The sequence below is a fragment of the Nymphaea colorata genome, chromosome 1 (genome assembly GCF_008831285.2).
Source record: "Nymphaea colorata isolate Beijing-Zhang1983 chromosome 1, ASM883128v2, whole genome shotgun sequence".
In the NCBI taxonomy this organism is placed as follows: Eukaryota; Viridiplantae; Streptophyta; class Magnoliopsida; order Nymphaeales; family Nymphaeaceae; genus Nymphaea; species Nymphaea colorata.
In genome coordinates, this window is record NC_045138.2 from 30,663,139 (window position 1) to 30,687,240 (window position 24,102).

The following is a 24,102-nucleotide window of genomic DNA, read 5'->3' on the forward strand; positions in this document are numbered from 1 at the left end:
TATAAATTTTTTAAAGATATAAATTTTAAAAAATGATATTTAGGCATAAGGATTAGGGCAAACCCTTAAAATCCAAAATTACATAAATGCCCTTGCAAAAAAATTGTCTTAGGGCTACAAAAAATCCATGTAAATTACAAAAGCCTGTCAAGTACAAATCACTCTTTAACACTCTAAGCAGTCGCTCCTCACAGAAATCCTTGTCGTATAAAATGAAAGGCAATCAGTGCCCATGCACCATTTGCATCTCATATGATGTGCAAATATTGCAAAATACCTGGCGGAAGATCAAGAATCTCACAAAAGATTGGTAAGCCTTTGATTTCCCAACACATACAGGGTGGGATCATCTGATTCCATGATCAGAGCCAAGTCGAAGATCTCCTTAGTTCTTACTGTAGTTCTCTCACAAAAGGAAAATCCTAAATCAAATTATTTTGAACCAACTTCCTCCAGAAATTCACAGTAAAAAGGAAACTAAAATATCATGTTTTGCTTAATTATTTTGTCTTCAGATTATTTCTCACTCAAAATACTGTCAAAAAGACAGCGGTACTTATTACCATGATTAAAACTTCAGTGTTAGAAAAGGAAGCTGCATGGGGGGTGGTTCTAGATCATTTGCCCTTTCACTTTCACCAACGTTCAGTACTAGAAGCATGGAAGAAAGATCACCGAGAAAGCAATCTTTCATAGTTGGTGCCCATATGATAAGAACAAAAGGATGGACTTTAAGCCAGTAAAACGACATTTCCTTGATTTTCCCAGTTTGCAGTATTGTTTATGTGTTTAAGAATAAACCTATCATCTGCCTCAAGGGGCATAGCATAGCTGGTCAAACATGCAAGCATGTAAAAGGCATGTCATATGTTTGGTTTTTGTATATGTTACTCTCCTCGATCGTAAAAGGTGGGACCACGGCACTCAAGAATCACCAAAGATCAACATTTTCCTACTAATCATCTATGATGAAAATGTACAAGAAAATCATCTAAGATGAAAATGTACATGATTTCTTAGATATTGCTGAAAGCTATAATTTAGCAAATCATCTAGTTTTGTACTGTACAATGACCGAGGGACCAATATGAACACTTCAAGGATGCAATTCCATGCATTTTCTCAGAATAAGGGCGCCATCACTGTGGATCATTCACCTTCTGTGAAGTTTAATTTCTATCCAGTGGTGTGAATCACCAATATACTAGTATGCTACTCCACCAGAAAATACATCGACATCATGAAGGAGGCTCTCTGTCAACCAATAACCATCCCAAGAACCGCCGACCCTCTGGTGAAAAGAGAATAAAGAATGATGTGACACAAGAACATTCTGCAAAGAAAGCAGCTTGATTGAATACTTACTTGAATCATCGTGAACTGGAAGGTTTCTTCCTCTTTTGGTCTTGCACCTCGAATCCAAACCCTTTGCTTAAAATGGTTCTGTTCCAAAGTTCACGCATGAGAATGAGGTACAGCCATTCACGAATGAATGTCAGGAAGGCACATTAATGGGAAAATGAAAAGTTTTGACAGGATTCTCAATCGGGCAGTTGTCTCATGAATATTGCATAATGTAAATAATGAGCTCTTGCCTAACCACTTGTGTACTTTTGTCAGTTAAGTGGATACAGATGACTCATAAATCCGGATGGAAATGATGCTCAGAAATGAATATGTTGTTCTGTTGCAGCACATGTAGCTAGGTTGAATTTTTCATCAAAAAATCAACAAAGTTTGTGGACAAGGTGCAAAATCCAAGACCACAAGGCAAGTCCCTGCAACATTTAATTGGACACGGCCCTACCTGGGTTCAGTCATCAAAGTAGGTCAAAGGTCGTAGAAACAAGGGTAGCTCCAACCCTTACAAGAACAAACCTCCAAATATGCCAACACAAAGAGATTTCATGGTGGAATTATGTTACCTCTTCCACCCAAAAACTACTTAGGATCCTCCTCTCTTTGTGACACAACAGAGCACGATAAGCTGAATGGTGAAATATTCTCCTAAATCGCTCAAACTGCATGGAAACAAATTGTAAGTTAAATAAACAATTTTATCGAGTTCCCACGATCGTGATTTGAAATAATTACTGACCTGTCCCAAGTCAAAGAAGCGTCCAAAGTATGGAGATCTCTCAAAAGGATCAAAGCCAGCAAACTGCTAAAAGAAAGTCCAATTTTCAGTGTTAGGATGACAGACAAGAATTTTTTGGAAAGATGAAGACTTCAAATATGCACATTACCCTGTACATGACCTCAACACCATGATCCTGTCGAGGTTGATCGTTGTACTTTAATGCCTCAAGTTGGCACTGAATGGCTTCTTCTGCAGTGAACTATGACACCCCATCAAATTGGTATAACAGCAAAATAATTAACTATCTACTTTTTATCCAGTCATGGAGGAGGGTCAAGGTTACATTTAGCCTGGGGCCAATAGGTCGTTTACTGCGAGATTCCACCCTGAAACAAAGAGACCCAAGTTTTCTTGATTCATAGAGAAAGAAAAGAAGCAGCTTCAAATCAACAAATATAATTTCATTTGTTCATCATTTGCACATATTTGCTAATGCCAAATCTGATAAATAAACCATCATGTCTAACAAGGCAAGAAAATGCTGGGATAATATCCCAAAAAATTTCAAGCAACAGTGACTCATGGAGTGACAAAGAATAGATGAGATTAAATTGCAGAGAAGACGATACGCCTAACCCTCCAAATGTTTAACAACAGATCCAGAACCGACAGGCAAATTGAAATTTGAAGGTGGAACTATTAAGAGCCTGAATAGTTTTCTTTTAGTAAAATTGTAGAGAGCGAGGAAGAAATGCAAAAGATAAAGATGAAAAGAGAAAATGATTTAGTTCTAAAGAATAAAATGCCCCTTGACATAACATTCCAAGTAGCCAAACAAATTGGCAACAACTCCACAAAAAGTGCATTACCTATAAAGAAATGATCACCCACAGAATTATAAGAAAATATTATTTGGAGGCGAATTTGCAGGCAATGACCAACTATTCAAAATGACTTGAACCTTCCAATTCTGTTGGACAACCAGAGAAAATTATTTGACAGATTCTTTATCGACAGATCCTGCAAAAGCCAAGTCATTTCACTTAATCCAGTTGCCTATGTTTGTAAGAACCCAACAAAACACTTTCAAGTTTCAGAAATTACAAGACTTCCCTTTGATCATATCAAAAATTCGAACAAAAGTGACAGGATGAAACAATTCTTTGGGTTCAGAGGACAAACTCTATCGTCGATAAAAGACGATAAAACTCCCAAATTAGTTTCGAGCCAACAAGATCAACACTATAACTGGGCATCGGAATACATTACGTGGGAGGAAGGGGTGACATGTTGGAGAAAATTTAACAATCTAAAAAGGAACAGAGTGGAAAATTCTTGTTTCGTAGTGAACCGGAGAGTTCAACTAGCTCGGTGAATACATCCATAGAGAAACAACGAAGTATGGATTCATCTTCCTCTCTGTTTGTTCAACGATTAAGGCTAGATGATTTCATGGAAATGGAGCTCACAATACTCAACGCCCCAACAAACGTCCGCAGAAAAAGCGAAAAATCCAAAAACCCGTAAGACAGAATCGAAGACGAACGTACCAATCCGAGGAGAAGAAATCTGGGACGGGAACGTCGGAAGAAGTCATGCAACGCACGCTTGCAACGCGAGGCCTGTTAGATTGGTACCCGCAAGAAGATTTTCGGAAGGAGATCTTTGGTGGGAGGGAAGAAATCGATAGACCCGACGCCATGGAAGCAGTAAGAGCAGACGAGGATGATTGGCCGTCTACTTTCACGCAGAGAGAGGAGGAGGGAGAGGAAGAGGTGCGCGGACACACTTGGCACCAGAGGCAAAACAAGTGGTTTTGCTTGGCCCCGTCTTTTGGAATCTTTTGCCTTTTGGGTGGCCGGTGCTCGTACGCTCGTTCCAAAGCCTTTGGACGTGAGGCCCCAGCTTCTTCAATGGGGTCACCCAGATTTGTGGCCTCTGGTTCAACCACGCAACGGCCATACTAGTTCGATTTATTTGACTGTAATCAATGTTCAAGTTTTAGTAGCTGCTTTTATTGAAAAATAAGACCTAGTTAATAATAAGACGTAGTTAATAATCTGATTGAGATTTCATATGCAGTTCAAAATTTGTAGATCAGCCTTAATATTCGTATCTCCTTATAACTTCGGGATGAGAACAAGATGTGAACGGTTTATTTTTGCGACCAATTGAGCAGTAGAAAAGAAATCCATAATAGTCTCAGTAACATCGTGACCAACTATATGCCAATGAGTTTTTAAAGAAACCTGCCGGAAATCTATCAAGGCCAGGTGCCTTGTCACTAGTAGATTGGAAGACCGGTCTTCTAATTTGCTCTGCGGTTATTGGTTTGTCAAGAAGAGCACACTCATTGATTGTTATTGCACCAGGTGTAGCTTCTATTGGTGTCGTCGATGACTCTTGAGGCCTTGCTGATTGAGACAATCATTGAAGACGTCACAACTTAGCTCAGATGGCGCCCAACCAGTTTTCTTAAACACTCCATGCACAGAGTTGAAGTCTCCCAGCAAAGAAAGGGGGTTCCTAGAAGATCAAGACAGTCATTCAACTACAAAAACTCCTGCTTTCTAAGAGCCAGATTTGGATTGAAGTAGATCCATGCAACAATGAAACTCACACCCGATTTTCTACAAGAGCAGTTTAGCATAACCCAAGCTCTATGAAAAAGGATGGGTTGAGCACGAACAGTTCTGGGGTCCCAGCATACAATCATGCGAGCAACATTATTGCAAAAAGAGGAGTTAGATACGAAAGCAATATGTGTGAGGTTTCGTTTCCACACAGAGACTTTCTCCTCTGAGAGGAGAGGATCAACAAAAAAACACATACATAAGGAAAGAAGGGGAAAAAGAGATCGGAGGACCTGGGATTAAGAATCAGCAGGTGGCTCCTTCTCATCACTTCCATCATCTTGTAAATGGGTATTGAGTCGCAAGTCCTCTTTTTTAGCTAAAACTTCATCAGTCTGCAATGATCGCTGGGGTGGACGATCGTCGGCATCCATGGTGGTTGCCTGAATCATCTCCCCAGCATCTGACTTGGATTCATGTTCGACGGTAGGGTCAGGTGGGTGGACCAATATGTTATCCTGATCCATAAATTGAGATTTCCCCCTGGTTCATCTCTGTCAAACTGCTGGTGAACATCAATTTCATGCCAATACCCTGTTTTCCTTCCCAACAAAATAGAGGGAGGAATATTTCTCACATCCTCTAGTGGTTTACGCGCTCTCTTGCATTGTCCATGCTCCGTCTGCTCATTGGGGTCCACCTGAACAGATTTTGAGAGAGGCCCTTGACACGGCGGTTTATGCAGCTGTGTTGCCCCCCTCGCCGCAAGTGCAGCCCTAATGCATTCCTAGAGTCCCCTGACATGGAGTTTGCCGTCTTCTCTCCAAAAACAAAAGGTTCACCAGTAATCGGAAATCCTGGAGGAAAATTTAGCTCTGGAGTTGGAGGATTGGACATGTTGTCGTTCTGCTTCTCCAATTCAAAAGGGAATGTCTTCCCCAAAGCATGTCCACTAGTAGAACTCGGTTGTCCTTCAGTCGAAGCAGAAACTCGAGGGAAATTTCTGTTTAACGAGGCTGGATTGATGAACCGCATCTTGGACTTCACGATCGCCCTCTGATCTGGTAAATCATCAGTTTGGAGAGCATTGAATCTATTGAGGTTGGGCGTCGGGGGCTTATAGTTTCCGGGAAGGATTTTTTGCGGTAATTCTGCTGCCTCAGCACTGTAACCTCCGTCCAACCAGAGGATGAGGGTCGTGAGAGATGCACAGTTGGGGTTTTCCCGTCACCGACTGGGCACTCCTCAGATGATGGGAGGTAGCTTTACATTTTGCCCAGATTGTGAGGCAGCCTCAAATAACTACACTACCGCTTTTCTCCATGAATTTGAGAGGCACTGCTATCCTAATCCTGGCGTACTCCACTCCGGCAACATCCCGCCCAAGTCACGAGATGCTGCCTCGAAGATATGCGGGCTCCACAAGCAGGTGGGGAGCTCGAGCAATCGAATCCACAGAGGAATTTTTACCGTAGATTTCTGTGGCAGCGCAAACCCTGTGAGAGAGGATCAGGTAAGCCAGTAGGTCACTCCCAACTTAAAACACAAACTATATATATCATATCGTTGGCTCGTGAATTGCTTGAATCCTTTTGGATCACTTCAAAACCTGGCCACGAGTCAAGGTTAGTCTAGCTCGCCCCTGACTCGGCTTGAACTCAACCCTTGACTCATCCTAACTCGCCTGATTCGTGTCATTTTAAAACTCTACTGAGTTGACGAGTCTACTCACAACCATTGACCCCGTTATTAAATGATTCGAGTTTGAGTCACGAGTTTGCCAACTATGCTATATCTGGGGTCTGGCTTCTTCCTCGTGTCAAAGCCGGAAAAGGTGGTTATTGAACACATGCATGCGTGCATACGCACATTCTCCTTTGGATGGTAGGATTTTTGTCCCACTCACTCATTTTATATAGGTAGATATTAGATACAACATGCAAGTCATTTTCAATCGAAGCATAATATTTAGATAACATCTTTCGTATCACAATTCAACTCATAGTCAATTATTATAAATTACAAACGAAACGGGGGGCGTCGCTAAAGGTCGCCGAGATTGTGACGACCTGTATTCCAGTTGTCCAATTAAGGATGGCCAAAAAATATTAAAAAAAAAATAGATGAACCTTTTGGAATTAAATTGGACGCCTCCCATACATGGGGATGGGACTCCCATCCCGCCAGCAATTCAAGTCAGGCTGGGGTCGACCCGACACCTACCTAGCTCAAACTAGATCAAGTCTGGGCTCGTCCAGATTAGATGTGATTTTAATAAAACCAATATTTAAAACATAATATATATATTTATAATGAAATATATGTATAAATATAATTAAAATAAAGTTATATATATATATATATATATATATATATATATATTTATTGGCAGACTCAAGTTGAGTCTGGCCCTTAAAGTTGTTGACTTTAAGATTGGGTGTCCAAAAGGTAATCGGGTACCCGGTCCAACACCCACCCTACTTAAAAAAAAACATGAAATTTTGGTGAGTAATTTGATTTAGTTCATCTTTTAGGCCCCGTTTGACACAGAGGGAATTTCTTGTGCATCGGGTAAAATATCCGATTTTGCATGGCTTTTCTGTTACATTCAAACACAGGAAAATTTACCACTCATTTTTGTTAGATGAGGGTAAAATTAACCTAGAAAAAAGTCAGATCTATGGAGGTCTGACTTTTTACGGTCCATATTATTTTTGCCCATTAGGGCTTCCTCTAATCTCTCTTTCTCACTACCTGATTGCCATCTTCTTTGTCACTCTAGGCTCCTCTATGGAAGCTGCAACATCAGGTGCTTCTTCTTTTGCGACGGTCTAGAAAGCTTGTGCTGGTCTGGGTTGCGTAAAATTTGGTAGTAGTGTGCACGCTTGCTTAGTGAAGATGGGTTTGGATCTGGATGTGTTTGTGATGGGGTGTGTCGTTGACATGTACTCAAAATGTGGGAATTTGCAGGAGGCCCGTCGAGCTTTTGATAACATTGCCAATAGAGATATTGTGGCTTGGAACACCATGATCAGTGGCTACGTACAGAATGGTGTTGGTGAAGAAGCAATTGAACTCTACTGCCAAATGCCCCTTCAAGGTTTTATTCCTAACAACATAACATACGCGAGCATTCTCAAGGCAGTGGCCATTCTGGAGGATGGTGTACTATGCAAGTATTTACATCCACTAGTGATTAAAAGTGGGTTTCTTTCAGATGTTTATGTAGGCACAGCTCTTGTGGATGCATATGCAAAATCTCTGCTGCTGGAGGACGCGGAGAAAGCAGATACAGAGATGCGGTAAAGGAATTTGGTCTCATGGAATGCGCTCATAACTGGATACAGTCTTGCAGGGAAGTACAAAGACGCCATGAATCTTTACTGTCAAATGCAAAAGGTTCCAATAAGGCCAGACCCCTATACATTCACTGGCCTTCTTTCTTCATGTTCTATGTCTAAAGCATTGGCTGAAGGTAGTCAACTTCATGCTCATTCCATTAAGATTGGTTTAGATTCTAATGTGTCAGTTGGCAATGCTTTGCTGGATTTGTACTCGAAATGTGGGTCGGTAGATGATGCGTCAAGGGCCTTTCAATGTATTGATGTCCCCAATTCTATTTCCTGGGCTGCAATTATATCAGCCTTTGTGCACAACGGTGGGGAGGAGAGTGCAGTCCTGTATTTCAGTGAAATGCATAGAATTTTCAAAAACTTTGATGAGTTCTCATGCAGCAGTGTCTTAAAGGCATCAGCTAGTTGTGCAGTATTGGAACAGGGGAAACAAATTCATGTACATGTGGTAAAATCTGGTCTCGAATCATCTCTATACGTTGGAAGTGCTCTTATTGATATGTATTCGAAGTGTGGTAGATTGGAAGATGCATACAGGGTCTTCAAAATCATGCCTGAAAAGAATGTTGTTTCGTTGAATTCTATGATAATGTGTTTTGCTCAACATGGCCATAGCGAGCAAGCTCTGTATCTATTTGAGGAGATGCAGAAACTTGGCATACTACCAACATCCATCACCTTCATTGGTGTACTTTTTGCGTGCAGTCATGCTGGTTTGGTTGAAAAAGGACGTGAATACTTTGACATGGTGGTCTCCAACCATAGGATTTCACCAACAATCGAGCATTACACGTGCGTGGTTGACCTTCTTGGTCGTGCTGGCCTTCTAAATGAAGCAGAGATATTTCTCAAGAATTCTCCCTTTGCATTTGAAGCTTTGATCTGGCGTTCTCTCCTTTCTGCTTGCAGGCTCCACAAGGATACAGTTGTTGGCAGTCGTGCAGCTGATCATTGTCTACTATTGGACCCATGTGAACCTTCAACTTATGTGCTTTTGTCAAATATGTACGCATCAAGGGATCGATGGGATGATGTGACAAGAATAAGAGCTTCGATGAAAGAAATGGATCTTGAAAAAGAGCCAGGATGCAGTTGGATAGAGGTCAGAGACAAGGTTCATATATTTGTGGTGGATGACAAGTTTCATCCTCTTAAGGAGGAGATATATGACAAGTTGGACATGCTGATGCCACAAATGAAGATGGCTGGTTACATACCTGATTTAAGCTTTGTTCTCCATGATGTTGATGATGAGTCCAAAGAACAATGCCTTCTTCATCACAGTGAAAAATTGGCTATTGCATTTGGATTGATTTCTACAGCACACCCAGTACCAGTTAGGATTTTCAAGAACCTGAGAGTCTGCGGTGATTGCCATGCTGCTCCAAAATATATATCTAGAATTGCGGCACGAGAAATAATAATCCGAGACACCAATCGATTCCATCATTTCATTGATGGCATATGTTCTTGCGGGGATTACTGGTGATATGTTGTTTAATTGGACGAGTGGTTGGATCTTTCTATATGTGGAGGGGTTATGCAGCCAACTGTCTTGGCTGCTAATCCACTTTGGAGTTGCTTTGATTAAACATGTTCCGAAGGCAATTCACACCTACTGGAACGAGGTACAGGGAGGAAACCTTGTTGGCATTCGAACGTCATCTGTTTACTCGTTAGATGAATTGCAGCGAGGATGATTCAGATACTGTATGATCACACAGAGTTATTTGACTGCTGCCTTTTCTGCAGTAGATGGAAGCATAGTTCCTCGCTTCTTAGTTTATCGACATTGGACAGTTTCATTGTCGGAATGGCTAGGAGGAAAGATTCTGGTAAACTTATATTGCTATTGGCTCATGGAAAAACAGGAAAAAGTACACTATGAAGATGAAGATGATAGCAAACCTTGGAGGTGATACTCCATCAATGAGGAGTTGTTCTCCTGTCAACTGATCAACATAGGATGTTAAACGTGGATAAAAGGTCTTCTGATCGAATACATATGATAGCGGTGGGTTTAGATTATATGATTAACGAAATTTTTTCATAACCTAGTGAAATAAAAAAATGATTTGTATTAATTTATGAAATCACACCAATAATTTTGATGTGCTTGCATCTCTCTCTCTCTCCAGTTCCTTTCATAGTTATGGAGCTTGGGGTGCCTTGATATGAGGGAGCGTGTGTTAATGTAGTTTCACGTGAATGAACTTTCATAGGAAACATGTCTTCTAATTGCATGCAGGCACAAAGTTTTTATCAGGTCCACGTTCACCATCCTTAATGCCAGATCAAGCCCGAACTTGCTCATCCTTCTAGACATCCCTTCTTGATTCTTCAACGTGCATCATTAATATAGACCAATATAAGTAAGGGAGATATAGGAAAATTGAACGATGACTATAGTTTTTTAGAGTTACCTAGTCACCTAATGTCCACCATATGATCCAACACGATGAACAGTTAAAAGGAAAATAAAAATAACAATGTGATGTGATTTTCATTTTATAATATTAATTCACAACTTTTTTTTTCTCAACCATCGTCCGCTTTAAATGGACTGCGCTTTGATTAGATGGCTTGGTGTCTTTAGATGGTTGGACTCATCATTCACTCACTCGAAAATTAAATGGTGATTTTAGCTTTTTAGAATCACCGAATCGTTTAATTTGCACCATCCGATCAAACATGACAAATAGTTAAGAGAAAAATCAGGAGAAAAAGTGATGGACATTTTCACATTCTAATATAAGTTTGCACCTTTTTCTTTTCTTTTTTTTTTCTTTTGACGATCCATGTGCTTTAGATTGATGGTATTGGTTAAAATCTTTATAAAATTTGGCCTACATATTATATTTTCATTAAATTTTTAATTATTTAGTTTTGGCTTTTTCGTATTCATAGGTACGCTTGGATTCATAGAAGCCAGTAAACAAACTGCCCGGCTAGGCCTACGCATCAGGCCAGACCTCCCAAACCCGGGCCCCGCCCGATGCTCGAAACCTGAGCTCAGCTCAGCCCAATATTTTTTTTATAATCTTGATTAATATATATTATTAATAAAATAAAAAATAATATTAAAATTTGATCGGTCGGACCCGAGCCTGCCCCAAGCCTGATCGTCCGGGGTAGCCAGCACTGCATGCAGATGCATGTGGACATCGATATCTAGTGGCTTTACATTTATTTGTCATGTATTTATGTGGAAAACAAGATGCTGATTTTACGAATGCAACGACATTGAAGACTAAGTTCATCGTTATCTGCAATATTGAATGTTCTACAATAAACTTTCGTTTGACAAATAGATCAAGAAAAACAATCTAGGTTGTTGGAATTGGTGTTGTCATAATTTAGTTTGGCTAAAATAAAAGCACGAGATGAGACGGTAACAGGTTATCTTTGTCAAAATTATGCTTTACCCAATAATTTTTATTCTTAATAAAGTCAGGATTGCCTAAAGTACCAAATTTTTATACACTTGAAGTCATTGGTGTCTTATAGTCTTGTTCGTTCATCTTTACAAATTAAATGGAGCGGCTATATTTCTAGGCATGAAAAGCCTGAACTAGTCATGTAGCTGTTTTTAGTATGCTTTTATATAATATTAAGTGCAGCCACCTTCACTGTGCAACGAAATTTAAGCTTTTGATGCAGTGGAAATCTAACTCCAATTGCAAAAGTCTTAGGTGCCAACCAAATCATTGGATGGTCCAACAAAGGACCTTATGTTGTTTATTTTCAAACCAAACAAAAATATGCATGACTTTGTCCAAAAGAAGAACAGATTTTTAAGTCTCAATATTGCTGTCACGGGCCGGCTTTTTCAAGCTCTGCTTGGCCTGCGCGGCGCCGAAGGCGTTCCCCACTGGATGTCATTAAGCAAGGCGGCCGACCATCGCTCTACTCGACGATGAGCATTCACTTGCTCACCCCCGCGTGACTCTACGTGGTCGTGCAACGCAGCGTATACGCCCACTGGGGGAATTGCCCCCAACCCACGCGCACCCCCGTGTGTATCCAAACACTACGTGTGGGGAACCCACTGGATTCCCCAACGACGGACTTTCACTTTCAAAGGGACGGTTCACTTTGATGCATTGATTCGCTTCGTCGCTGCACTACCGCGATGCATATTCCACGTGCATTGCTTTTTGCTTGACTTAGCGTTCGATTGATCCAACTATGCTTAAGCTGGCCAAGCAGCATCACCTTTTACTGCCAGGCCAGACACAATCGGCCGGCAACAATTGCAATAGAGAAGAAAAATTGGTGCACAACAGAGGGAGGTGCTTACTTCACGACTAGAATACTTAGCATACTAATTATACTTCCGAAAAGGAAACAAAATTCCTGACCTACGTTGCTCATCATTCAATCTGAAAGACTAAAGCCTTTATACTGTGGCAACACAAACTTTTACGTGTACCAATTCCGACGTCTAAACTGTAAGCAAATCTCATGCTATGAACAGGAGCTTTACATCTACCGTGTCGTCTAAACTTAACAAATCTTCGAGGGTAGGGGAATCTCAGAACGGAGCAGTAAGGGGTTCTTCAATGTGGGTTTTCTCAAGGATTTCTTCTCCACCATCACCAATCGAAGCATACAACTCGCAGGGTACACTGGTATTCCCTTCTATGCTCTGGATCAATCTTCCCAGCATTTCTTCCCTTCCCGTGTCCTCCACTGGCTTCATCCCCTGCACGCCAATTTCCCATAAAGAAGCTGCAACAAAAGCAAAACTTTCCGGATGGTTTTCTCTCTATATTATCACGAAAATCGCATGGCAGATCGAGGGAGGCGATCTAGAACGAAGAACATTTACTGGGGGGGAATGGTTGGAACAATTTAGGGTTCGTAAGAGTTTTCCCCCAAAAAATTTCCTTCTTTTTGGTTTCTTGAAAAAGGGGAAAGAATTTTATGGGAAGCCCTAACATCAGCAATGATAACTAAGCACCCAAATCAAACTATTACGTACCTTTAACCCATGCCGCTTGAAGCCTCTTTTTATACTTTTTCTGTTGACAAACTTGGTTTTTCTAGATGGAGCCGGATATTTCAATTTTTCATTATCTCAAACAGGTTGGGGGTTGATAATCGTCGCCGTCAATCGGTTCAATCAATAGCAGTTCAATTTTAGGTTCAAGGCCTTTCTGCCCTTTCTCGTTACCAATTACAAATTTCGGACTTAGGTTCATCCCACACTGCGTTGGCTTTTTCATTCACCTCATTTTGTTCTTTCATTATCATAAAATCGGCAGAAAGAGAACTCAAGCATTTCTACGGTGAACATTGGTGTTTGAGGCTCTTACAGCTTTTACTTAGACAACAAACTTACCAAGCAGATACGTATTTAAATTTTATAAGTCGCCAAAGTAAGATTGTTATTTTATATGTGAAACTTCTCAATTTTTTTGTCAAAAAACTCTTATTTTAATCACTTTGATGCATGGTTTAGCTGGTTGGGCTTGTTAGTGTCAAGATGAACATAAGTTGTCTCCTCGCAAATACCGCCCTAGACCTTGTAGAGCAAAGGGGAAAGGGAAAGAGGGCTTCGCTTTCATTTCATGAACTGGAAATACACTGTTGTTCAAGAAATAAAATTCAAAAATTTAAAATTTTTCCTTCGACCGTTGAGGTCGATTCCAGAAACTTTTTTTTGAAAAAAAATTTCCACATGGAGAGACGGGAATTTTTTCCGGAAATAAATTTTTCTGTATCGAGCGAGCGCTCCCTCTTCCGTCCTGTTTGGTTGGAGGGAAAGGGAGGGAAAGGGATGGAGGGAAAGGGAGGGAAAGGAATGGAAAGGAAAGGGAAGGGAAGAGAAAGGGAAGGGAAGGGAATGGAATGGAAAGAGATGATTATAAAAGCTTGTTTGGATGAAAGTGAATGGAATGAAAAGAAAACGATACAATTTATAATAATACCCTCAATAGTCAAAAGGTTGAGAGGCAGGAAAAAAAAAAACGTGGAGGGGTATTGTGAGCAGTCAACACTTTTGTACTTACTCCCTTTCCTTTCCCTCCCAATCCGTCCGATTTGAGAGGGATTGAATTTACACTATACAATCCTTTCCTTTCCTTTCCCTCCTCTCCCCTCCCATCCAAAAGACTTTCTCTCTTTCTCTTCCTTTCCCTCCTTTGGGAGGGATTGCTGAATCCTCCTTTCCCTCCCTTTCCTTCCAACCAAACAGGCCCTTCGCGTCTTCCTTCTCTTCCTTCCTGTGCCGCAGCCCCTCCCTCTTCTTTCTCGTCGTCTCACAGCCGCTCCCTCTTCAGCCGCAGCCGCTCCCTCCACTCCACCCGAGCAGTGCAGCCGCGAGCCTCCCGTTCCTCGCAAGGTAGTGTGTCTCTCTCTCTCTCTCCCTCTCTCATTCTCTCTCTTGTTCCCTTCTCCAAGTCGCCTTTTCAATGGAGCCCTTTTTAATCCGCTGAAGCAATCTGCGCAGCCTCTTCGTCTTCGCCTCTCTCTTTCTTTCCCCTTCCGTTGCAATCGAGACAGAGGGAGAAGATAAAGAGGACTCGAGAGATCGCCAGATTAACTCACCGTCTCTTTTCCTTGCCGTCAGAGAGAACCGCTGCTGAGTGGCGCTGCTCCTGATCCTCCTTCTCACCAGAAGTCCTTCATTTTCTAACCAGTTGATCCTAAAGCTGGTTTTTCGTTCATGTAAGTCTCTCTCTCTCTATCTGCTCTGTTTTAAGCTATTCATTCATTTTATAGAAGAACGAACTCTGCACATCCGGAGCGACCGCGGCTCTCGTTTACCCTTTTAGTTCACATTGATCTTCAGTCTAACAGCCTTCTCGCGTTTTGCATTTGTGAAGCTTTATAAGGAGCCTGAATGCGTCCGATGAGGTCACGGTTAGGGTTTCTCGTTTTTTCCTCCCTTTTTTTGTGTAATATTCGGTATTTTTTGGAAAGTAGCGGGGAAGGGGAAACAGGCTGAAGAGGGGTTAGGTTGGGGAAACAGGCTGTTAGACTGGGGAAGGGGAAGGGGGCTCCCACGTAGGGTGGGGAAATGAAGGGACAGTAGCGGGGAAGGGGGTTCTTGTGGTGATCTGGCCATGTGTAGATGGCTTATTTGTTCGATGATCATCCCAATCTAACAATACTCGCCTTTGTGGATCTGTATGCCACAGTAATTAACTTAGTTGACCTCTCTCTCTCTCTCTCTCTCTTTGATATGGCATGCGTTACACATGACGAATATGTTCAATCATGAGATGATATTGTGAATAATTAGTTTAATATGTTCGGTGCACTTGGCAGTGCGCCATACAGAGAATTCGTCGTGGAGCAACAATGTAGTTTGACAGTGAGGAACCCTATGAACTGCAAATTATACTTCAGCTGTGTCAATGCTTACAGACAGTATGCAGTCTCTTTTATAGTTTCAAGCGTGTTACAACGTGTAAAAGATCGCTAAAATCAGTTACTACTTGATACAGCTACTGCAGCTAGTTGCTAAAAATTTAGAATCAGCAAGAAAAGACAATGGCTTTAACGTGATGAAGGTGAAATCTTCACCTTCACCACGGAAGGCCATAGCTGACAACCTCAATAGCTGACTTGAGCAGAACTTTTATTTATTCAACACAAATTTGTCACTTTGTCAGCTTATGTATGTGGTTTCATGTTCCTCTTTTCTAAATCTAGAAAAATATTTCCTTATTATCAAACTAGGAATTAATTTTTATGGAAATCTGGAAATATATTTCCTTTTCATCAAACATAGAAATATATTTCTGGAAATATATTTCTGAGTCATCACACACACACCAAAATTGGAATTGGAAAAATTTTTCCCATTCCATTTTTTCATTTCCTATATTTCCAGAAATATATTTCCAAAAATATATTTTCAGGCCATCAAACGGCCCCTAAGCATGGAAAGTAATTAGTGAATGTAATGCAGAATCAACTTCAACATCATCATAAGTCATCACCATGTTACTTGTAGTACTTTTATGAAATAATAGCAAGCTTCATATATGCAATAGATCAGTGGAAGCATCAGAATATTATTTCACACCCCTTGCTTTGTTATATACATTTTTAGGAAGAGGATCCCTTCAAGGAGCCGACGTCGCCATGGCTTACCTGGTTGAGAGTAAGGATGAGAACTGAAGACTGGAATGGACTCGGAGAAATACGACGAACAACACTACCTCCCACTCTGTCCGCACCGTCATGACGCTCCAGACAGTCGGTTGTTCAAACAGTTTCAAAACTGAAGACTCGAGGAGAATTCATATTTAGTTGCTTAAAAGTTAAAGCCTCGCTTCCTTTTTCTTTGCTTCTCTTCCTTCTGTATCTCGTCCTCTATAAGCCATAATTTGAAATTGTAACCCTCCCCATCACTCATGCGAGCTTTGTTAAATGCTAAAACCGTCCCGACTAGTCGGTTTCGTGAAGAAGAGGGATTTTTTCCGTCGGAATGGCCGCGACCCAAATGGTTTTTCCTTTTCGTTTCCACCCTGGGAGCTCAGGTTCAGGGCCAGGAAGGCCACCATCGATGATCTGCATCGGCTGTGCAAAAAGGGTGAGATGAAAAAAGTGACGAAAGTATTGGACCAGCTTGCTAAGCAAGGGATTAGGCCCAATTACGAAACGTGCCTTCGAATCTTGAGGAGATGCATTAGCGTCAATGCTTTCCAGGAAGGCAGGTCGATCCACTCCTGCCTGATGAGAAACGCAGTGAACCTAGATTTGTTCCTGAGGAACACGCTAATCAGCATGTACAGCAAATGTGGTGGTCTCGGACACGCCCTCGACGTGTTTGGCAGAATGCCTGAACGAAGTGTTGTGTCGTGGACGGCCATGATTTCTGCGTTTGCTGGAGAAGGTCGAAAAGAGGATGGTTTGAGGTACTTCGGATTGATGAGGAAGGAAGGAGTTAAACCCAATGCGAATACTTTTGCTACTGTGATTCCTATATGTTCTGAAATGAGCAAGGGCGGGTTGGGGAGAGGATTGCAGGGCCTTGTTGTGAAGTGTGGCTTTTACAGTGATGTCTTTGTTTTGAGCAGCTTGATTGGCATGTATGCGGGCTTAGGTTGCGTGGATAGTGCAATGGAGGTGTTCACCGAGATGCCTGTGAGGGATGTGGTTGCTTGGAACTCGATGATTGCTGCATATGTGCAGACCGGGTTTAGCAGAGAAGCAGTTGAGCTATTTTTAGTAATGCTGGTTGGGGATATTCAACCTAATAATTATAGTTTTGCGACGGTCCAGAAAGCTTGTGCTGGTCTGGGTTGCGTAAAATTTGGTAGTAGTGTGCACGCTTGCTTAGTGAAGATGGGTTTTGATCTGGATGTGTTTGTGATGGGGTGTGTCGTTGACATGTACTCAAAATGTGGGAATTTGCAGGAGGCCCGTCGAGCTTTTGATAACATTGCCAATAGAGATATTGTGGCTTGGAACACCATGATCAGTGGCTACGTACAGAATGGTGTTGGTGAAGAAGCAATTGAACTCTACTGCCAAATGCCCCTTCAAGGTTTTATTCCTAACAACATAACATACGCGAGCATTCTCAAGGCAGTGGCCATTCTGGAGGATGGTGTACTATGCAAGTATTTACATCCACTAGTGATTAAAAGTGGGTTTCTTTCAGATGTTTATGTAGGCACAGCTCTTGTGGATGCATATGCAAAATCTCTGCTGGTGGAGGACGCGGAGAAAGTATATACAGAGATGCGGTACAGGAATTTGGTCTCATGGAATGCACTCATAACTGGATACAGTCTTGCAGGGAAGTACAAAGACGCCATGAATCTTTACTGTCAAATGCAAAAGGTTCCAATAAGGCCAGACCCCTATACATTAACTGGCCTTCTTTCTTCATGTTCTATGTCTAAATCATTGGCTGAAGGTAGTCAACTTCATGCTCATTCCATTAAGATTGGTTTAGATTCTAATGTGTCAGTTGGCAATGCTTTGCTGGATTTGTACTCGAAATGTGGGTCGGTAGATGATGCATCAAGGGCCTTTCAATGTATTGATGTCCCCAATTCTATTTCCTGGGCTGCAATTATATCAGCCTTTGTGCACAACGGTGGGGAGGAGAGTGCAGTCCTGTATTTCCGTGAAATGCATAGAATTTTCAAAAACTTTGATGAGTTCTCATGCAGCAGTGTCTTAAAGGCATCAGCTAGTTGTGCAGTATTGGAACAGGGGAAACAAATTCATGTACATGTGGTAAAATCTGGTCTCGAATCATCTCTATACGTTGGAAGTGCTCTTATTGATATGTATTCGAAGTGTGGTAGATTGGAAGATGCATACAGGGTCTTCAAAATCATGCCTGAAAAGAATGTTGTTTCGTTGAATTCTATGATAATGTGTTTTGCTCAACATGGCCATAGCGAGCAAGCTCTGTATCTATTTGAGGAGATGCAGAAACTTGGCATACTACCAACATCCATCACCTTCATTGGTGTACTTTTTGCGTGCAGTCATGCTGGTTTGGTTGAAAAAGGACGTGAATACTTTGACATGGTGGTCTCCAACCATAGGATTTCACCAACAATCGAGCATTACACGTGCATGGTTGACCTTCTTGGTCGTGCTGGCCTTCTAAATGAAGCAGAGATATTTCTCAAGAATTCTCCCTTTGCATTCGAAGCTTTGATCTGGCGTTCTCTCCTTTCTGCTTGCAGGCTCCACAAGGATACAGTTGTTGGCAGTCGTGTAGCTGATCATTGTCTACTATTGGACCCATGTGAACCTTCAACGTATGTGCTTTTGTCAAATATGTACGCATCAAGGGATCGATGGGATGATGTGACAAGAATAAGAGCTTTGATGAAAGAAATGGATCTTGAAAAAGAGCCAGGATGTAGTTGGATAGAGGTCAGAGACAAGGTTCATATATTTGTGGCGAATGACAAGTTTCATCCTCTTAAGGAGGAGATATATGACAAGTTGGACATGTTGATGCCACAAATGAAGATGGCTGGTTACATACCTGATTTAAGCTTTGTTCTCCATGATGTCGATGATGAGTCCAAAGAACAATGCCTTCTTCATCACAGTGAAAAATTGGCTATTGCATTTGGATTGATTTCTATAGCACACCCAGTACCAGTTAGGATTTTCAAGAACCTGAGAGTCTGCGGTGATTGCCATGCTGCTGCAAAATATATATCTAGAATTGCGGCACGAGAAATAATAATTCGAGACACCAATCGATTCCATCATTTCATTGATGGTCTATGTTCTTGCGGGGATTACTGGTGATATGTTGTTCAATTGGACGAGTGGTTGGATCTTTCTATATGTGGAGGGGTTATGCAGTCAACTGTCTTGGTTGCTAATCCACTTTGGAGTTGCTTTGATTAAACATGTTCTGAAGGCAATTCCAACCTACTGGAACGAGGTACAGGGAGGAAACCTTGTTCGCATTTGAACGTCATCTGTTTACTCGTTAGGTGAATTGCAGCGAGGATGATTCAGATACTGTATGATCACATAGAGTTATTTGACTGTTGCCTTTTCTGCAGTAGATGGAAGCAAAGTTCCTCGCTTCTTAGTTTGTCGACATTGGACAGTTTCATTGTCGGAATGGCTAGGAGGAAGGATTCTGGTAAACTTATATTGCTATTGGCTATTGGCTCATGGAAAAACAGGAAAAAGTACTCTATGAAGATGATAGCAAATTTGGATGAAGTCTGACGTTTGTACTCCAAATATATATTCAAGTCAACTTTTTCTTTTAGGGGGCGTTTGATGTGCAGGAAAAGAAACTGTTCATCGAGAAAAATAATTCAAAAATTTGAAATTTTTCCATCGTATCAAACATGGAAAAATTTCATCGACCGTTGAAGTCGAATTCCAAAAATTTTTTCCGAAAAAAAATTTCCGTCTGGAGAGACGAAAATTTTTTTCTGGAAATTTATTTTTGCCCGTTAGGGCACGCGAGCGCGTCTTCTTCTTTTCCTTCGTGCCGCAGCAGCTCCCTCTTCCTTCTCGTCGACGCACCCGCAAAAGACTCCCTCGTGTGCCTCCTCTCCCTCTCCGCATCAGAGCTCGACGCCTCCACGCCTCCTCTCAGTGCAGCCGATAGCCTCCCGTCCCTCTCTTTCTCGCAAGGTATTCTCTCTCTCTCTCTCTCTCTCTCTCTCTCCCTCATTCTCTCTCTTGTTCCCCTCTCCAGGTACGCGTTTTGAATCCCCTCTCCTTCGCAGCCGTGACCTCTTCTTTCTCGTCGATGAACCCGCAGAAGACTCCCTCGCGTGCCTCCTCTCCCTTTCCGCATCAGAGCTCGACGCCTCCACGCCTCCTCTCAGTGCAGCCGCTAGCCTCCCGTCCCTCTCTTTCTCGCAAGGTATTGTCTCTCTCTCTCATTCTCTCTCTTGTTCCCCTCTCCAAGTACGCCTTTTGAATCTCTGCAGGTGCGACGACTGAAAACGAAGCTCTGATGTTTGCACTGTTGTTTATCCCTCTTTCATTTCTTTTTTGTATTGCTTGCTGGATCTCTGCCGTGAGCATCAATCCCCTTTTCTTTTTGTATATTTTCCTGGTTCCTTCTCAAATGATGTCTGCACGCATGTTTATTGTGTTGAGCGCCTTTCTGAATGGGATCGTATTTCAAAAGCAACCTCGGACGATTGTTCTACAAGCCTTATGGAATGAAAGAGTTGTTTTTGACATTTTGTACAGAAAACTAAGCCTTAGAACATCTTCATTTGAGGCTGGTTATTCTACTTAAAGCCCATGGAGGCTACTAGCAGCCCGGCGTGCTGGGCGTTCACCTGCCTGTCAAAATGTTCTAATTTATGTCATCATAGAAACTACTTGCTGTAGGAGCCCTAAACCTCGGTGCAGATGACCTCTTGGTTGTTTCTCCACCAAATTACAGAGAGACCCTTCCAGGCAGATTTAAGAAATGCTGGTGGTTCAAAAACGTCTCTGCTTTGGGGCAGACCAACCTTGTCACGGCACTCTTGGATCTCTGCATTCTACCATCAGCCTGCACACACAGACAAAAAAAAAAGGAGCCCTCATGTCTTCATGTAAAGTTGATTCTTCTTTTCTATTTTGGTCCAGAAATCTGTTGCCTCAATATTTGGCCATTTTGCTGATTCATCTATTCTCCAGCTACTTCCCGCAAAGCCAATTGCAGAGAAGGATGCTTATTGAACGTCAAAAACTGTGTGCATTAGGATCAAAACTACAGAAAATCAATGTAGAAATCATATTTTATAAACATAACATGAATTATGTGCAGGATTCAGAGACTAGTGATCTTAAGCAAGCTGCTAATTGCTTTCTTCAATCATCCAATGTTGGTAGCAAGATTCAGAGACTAGTGATCTTAAGGTGGGGTAAAATGTAAGAAGCCAAAGAAAGAGCAGCTTTAGACTAGGACAACTTCCATAGTAATTAGTTAAGAAATCTCAATATTATGCTCCCTCTACAAAAAACTTTCATTACTATACGCAGTAACCAGCAGTAGTCGGTTAATTACAAACTAAAACTGAAGGATGGGCATCGTGCACATATTCTGTGTCTATATGAATGTTTTCTTTGTTTCAATTGCTTCAGTTGTAAAGGAGGCACCCTTATTTTGATTAAGGTGACTTCACATTTGCTATGGTATACATTTTCTTATGCAGGTTCTTCATTTGTCTTGGTGTCCTTATTTTCTTATGCATGTTCTTCTTTTGTTTTGGTGCTTCAACTTAAATAAACATTACTTGACAAGAAGCTGATCAGCTCTTCGAGTTGTTGTAAACCCCATCCAAACATCTTTTTGAAACAAATCACCATATAAATGAATGTCTCAGTTGCTCTACTATTTCTGCTGCTAGCCATTGTTTTTGTTTCTATCTTGGGGTTTTGCATTTAGTTGATGTTGTTGAACTGTGTGGTATGTTTGGCATACCCATAACGTGTTGTTGAATTTTGCTCATTTTATGGCTTTCATATATGTTATATGTTCCTTTTAATTGAGTTGTTGCATCTACGTAGTGGACCGGTTGGTTAATATCGTGTGCCTCCTCTCCCTCTCCGCATCAGAGCTCGACGCCTCCACGCCTCCTCTCAGTGCAGCCGATAGCCTCCCGTCCCTCTCTTTCTCGCAAGGTATTCTCTCTCTCTCTCTCTCTCTCTCTCTCTCCCTCATTCTCTCTCTTGTTCCCCTCTCCAGGTACGCGTTTTGAATCCCCTCTCCTTCGCAGCCGTGACCTCTTCTTTCTCGTCGATGAACCCGCAGAAGACTCCCTCGCGTGCCTCCTCTCCCTTTCCGCATCAGAGCTCGACGCCTCCACGCCTCCTCTCAGTGCAGCCGCTAGCCTCCCGTCCCTCTCTTTCTCGCAAGGTATTGTCTCTCTCTCTCATTCTCTCTCTTGTTCCCTCTCCAAGTACGCCTTTTGAATCTCTGCAGGTGCGACGACTGAAAACGAAGCTCTGATGTTTGCACTGTTGTTTATCCCTCTTTCATTTCTTTTTTGTATTGCTTGCTGGATCTCTGCCGTGAGCATCAATCCCCTTTTCTTTTTGTATATTTTCCTGGTTCCTTCTCAAATGATGTCTGCACGCATGTTTATTGTGTTGAGCGCCTTTCTGAATGGGATCGTATTTCAAAAGCAACCTCGGACGATTGTTCTACAAGCCTTATGGAATGAAAGAGTTGTTTTTGACATTTTGTACAGAAAACTAAGCCTTAGAACATCTTCATTTGAGGCTGGTTATTCTACTTAAAGCCCATGGAGGCTACTAGCAGCCCGGCGTGCTGGGCGTTCACCTGCCTGTCAAAATGTTCTAATTTATGTCATCATAGAAACTACTTGCTGTAGGAGCCCTAAACCTCGGTGCAGATGACCTCTTGGTTGTTTCTCCACCAAATTACAGAGAGACCCTTCCAGGCAGATTTAAGAAATGCTGGTGGTTCAAAAACGTCTCTGCTTTGGGGCAGACCAACCTTGTCACGGCACTCTTGGATCTCTGCATTCTACCATCAGCCTGCACACACAGACAAAAAAAAAAAGGAGCCCTCATGTCTTCATGTAAAGTTGATTCTTCTTTTCTATTTTGGTCCAGAAATCTGTTGCCTCAATATTTGGCCATTTTGCTGATTCATCTATTCTCCAGCTACTTCCCGCAAAGCCAATTGCAGAGAAGGATGCTTATTGAACGTCAAAAACTGTGTGCATTAGGATCAAAACTACAGAAAATCAATGTAGAAATCATATTTTATAAACATAACATGAATTATGTGCAGGATTCAGAGACTAGTGATCTTAAGCAAGCTGCTAATTGCTTTCTTCAATCATCCAATGTTGGTAGCAAGATTCAGAGACTAGTGATCTTAAGGTGGGGTAAAATGTAAGAAGCCAAAGAAAGAGCAGCTTTAGACTAGGACAACTTCCATAGTAATTAGTTAAGAAATCTCAATATTATGCTCCCTCTACAAAAAACTTTCATTACTATACGCAGTAACCAGCAGTAGTCGGTTAATTACAAACTAAAACTGAAGGATGGGCATCGTGCACATATTCTGTGTCTATATGAATGTTTTCTTTGTTTCAATTGCTTCAGTTGTAAAGGAGGCACCCTTATTTTGATTAAGGTGACTTCACATTTGCTATGGTATACATTTTCTTATGCAGGTTCTTCATTTGTCTTGGTGTCCTTATTTTCTTATGCATGTTCTTCTTTTGTTTTGGTGCTTCAACTTAAATAAACATTACTTGACAAGAAGCTGATCAGCTCTTCGAGTTGTTGTAAACCCCATCCAAACATCTTTTTGAAACAAATCACCATATAAATGAATGTCTCAGTTGCTCTACTATTTCTGCTGCTAGCCATTGTTTTTGTTTCTATCTTGGGGTTTTGCATTTAGTTGATGTTGTTGAACTGTGTGGTATGTTTGGCATACCCATAACGTGTTGTTGAATTTTGCTCATTTTATGGCTTTCATATATGTTATATGTTCCTTTTAATTGAGTTGTTGCATCTACGTAGTGGACCGGTTGGTTAATATGAAGCGAAAAGTTCAAATCGATGTCAATTTAAAAAGGGGCAAAATGTCGGCAAATCAGAATTGTTCTAATAGATTGTGTGGGCGAGTATATCCGGTCTATAC

The 24,102-nt window shown here is 41.5% G+C and overlaps 2 protein-coding genes and 1 pseudogene across 21 annotated transcripts; 2 read left to right on the forward strand and 1 right to left on the reverse strand.

The window, feature by feature from the left end:
* Nucleotides 1–992: 992 nt before the first annotated feature.
* LOC116261323 (uncharacterized) lies at nt 993–6,160 on the reverse strand. 3 transcript variants are annotated; one of them, XM_031640048.2, is made up of 7 exons: nt 4,947–6,160; nt 2,424–2,466; nt 2,247–2,339; nt 2,099–2,164; nt 1,926–2,021; nt 1,366–1,443; nt 993–1,291 (listed from the first exon to the last, which is right to left on the reverse strand). In XM_031640048.2, the coding sequence occupies exons 1-7, from the start codon at nt 4,991–4,993 to the stop codon at nt 1,205–1,207; spliced, it is 510 nt and encodes a 169-aa protein (XP_031495908.1). In that variant the 5' UTR covers nt 4,994–6,160; the 3' UTR covers nt 993–1,204. The 3 variants fall into 3 exon arrangements, with proteins under 3 accessions (XP_031495908.1, XP_031495900.1, XP_031495892.1); XM_031640040.2 differs by lacking the exon at nt 4,947–6,160 and adding an exon at nt 3,631–4,940 and having other exon boundaries at nt 2,099–2,161; XM_031640032.2 differs by lacking the exon at nt 4,947–6,160 and adding an exon at nt 3,631–4,940.
* LOC116246065 (pentatricopeptide repeat-containing protein At3g24000, mitochondrial-like) lies at nt 5,843–9,990 on the forward strand (annotated as a pseudogene).
* A 4,133-nt stretch (nt 9,991–14,123) lies between these two features.
* Nucleotides 14,124–23,820, forward strand: LOC116251170 (pentatricopeptide repeat-containing protein At3g24000, mitochondrial-like). Of its 18 annotated transcripts, none has more exons than XM_031625282.2 (7): nt 14,124–14,352; nt 14,461–14,678; nt 16,072–20,105; nt 20,170–20,340; nt 21,987–22,100; nt 22,165–22,335; nt 22,402–23,820. In XM_031625282.2, the coding sequence occupies exon 3, from the start codon at nt 16,392–16,394 to the stop codon at nt 19,251–19,253; it is 2,862 nt and encodes a 953-aa protein (XP_031481142.1). In that variant the 5' UTR covers nt 14,124–14,352; nt 14,461–14,678; nt 16,072–16,391; the 3' UTR covers nt 19,254–20,105; nt 20,170–20,340; nt 21,987–22,100; nt 22,165–22,335; nt 22,402–23,820. The 18 variants fall into 18 exon arrangements, with proteins under 18 accessions (XP_031481142.1, XP_031481150.1, XP_031481158.1 ...); XM_031625290.2 differs by having other exon boundaries at nt 23,058–23,820; XM_031625298.2 differs by having other exon boundaries at nt 23,627–23,820.
* Nucleotides 23,821–24,102: the final 282 nt, after the last annotated feature.

Bases quoted from the DNA above. Each gene is read 5' to 3' on its own strand.
- LOC116251170 (XM_031625282.2), top strand. From the start codon at position 16,392: ATGCTAAAACCGTCCCGACTAGTCGGTTTCGTGAAGAAGAGGGATTTT.
- LOC116261323 (XM_031640032.2), bottom strand. From the start codon at position 3,782: ATGGCGTCGGGTCTATCGATTTCTTCCCTCCCACCAAAGATCTCCTTC. The intron at 2,022-2,098 runs GTCAGTAATTAT...GTTTCCATGCAG, and splicing joins GCTTCTTTGACTTGGGACAG to TTTGAGCGATTTAGGAGAAT. The intron at 1,444-1,925 runs GTAACATAATTC...ACTTTGGAACAG, and splicing joins GTAGTTTTTGGGTGGAAGAG to AACCATTTTAAGCAAAGGGT.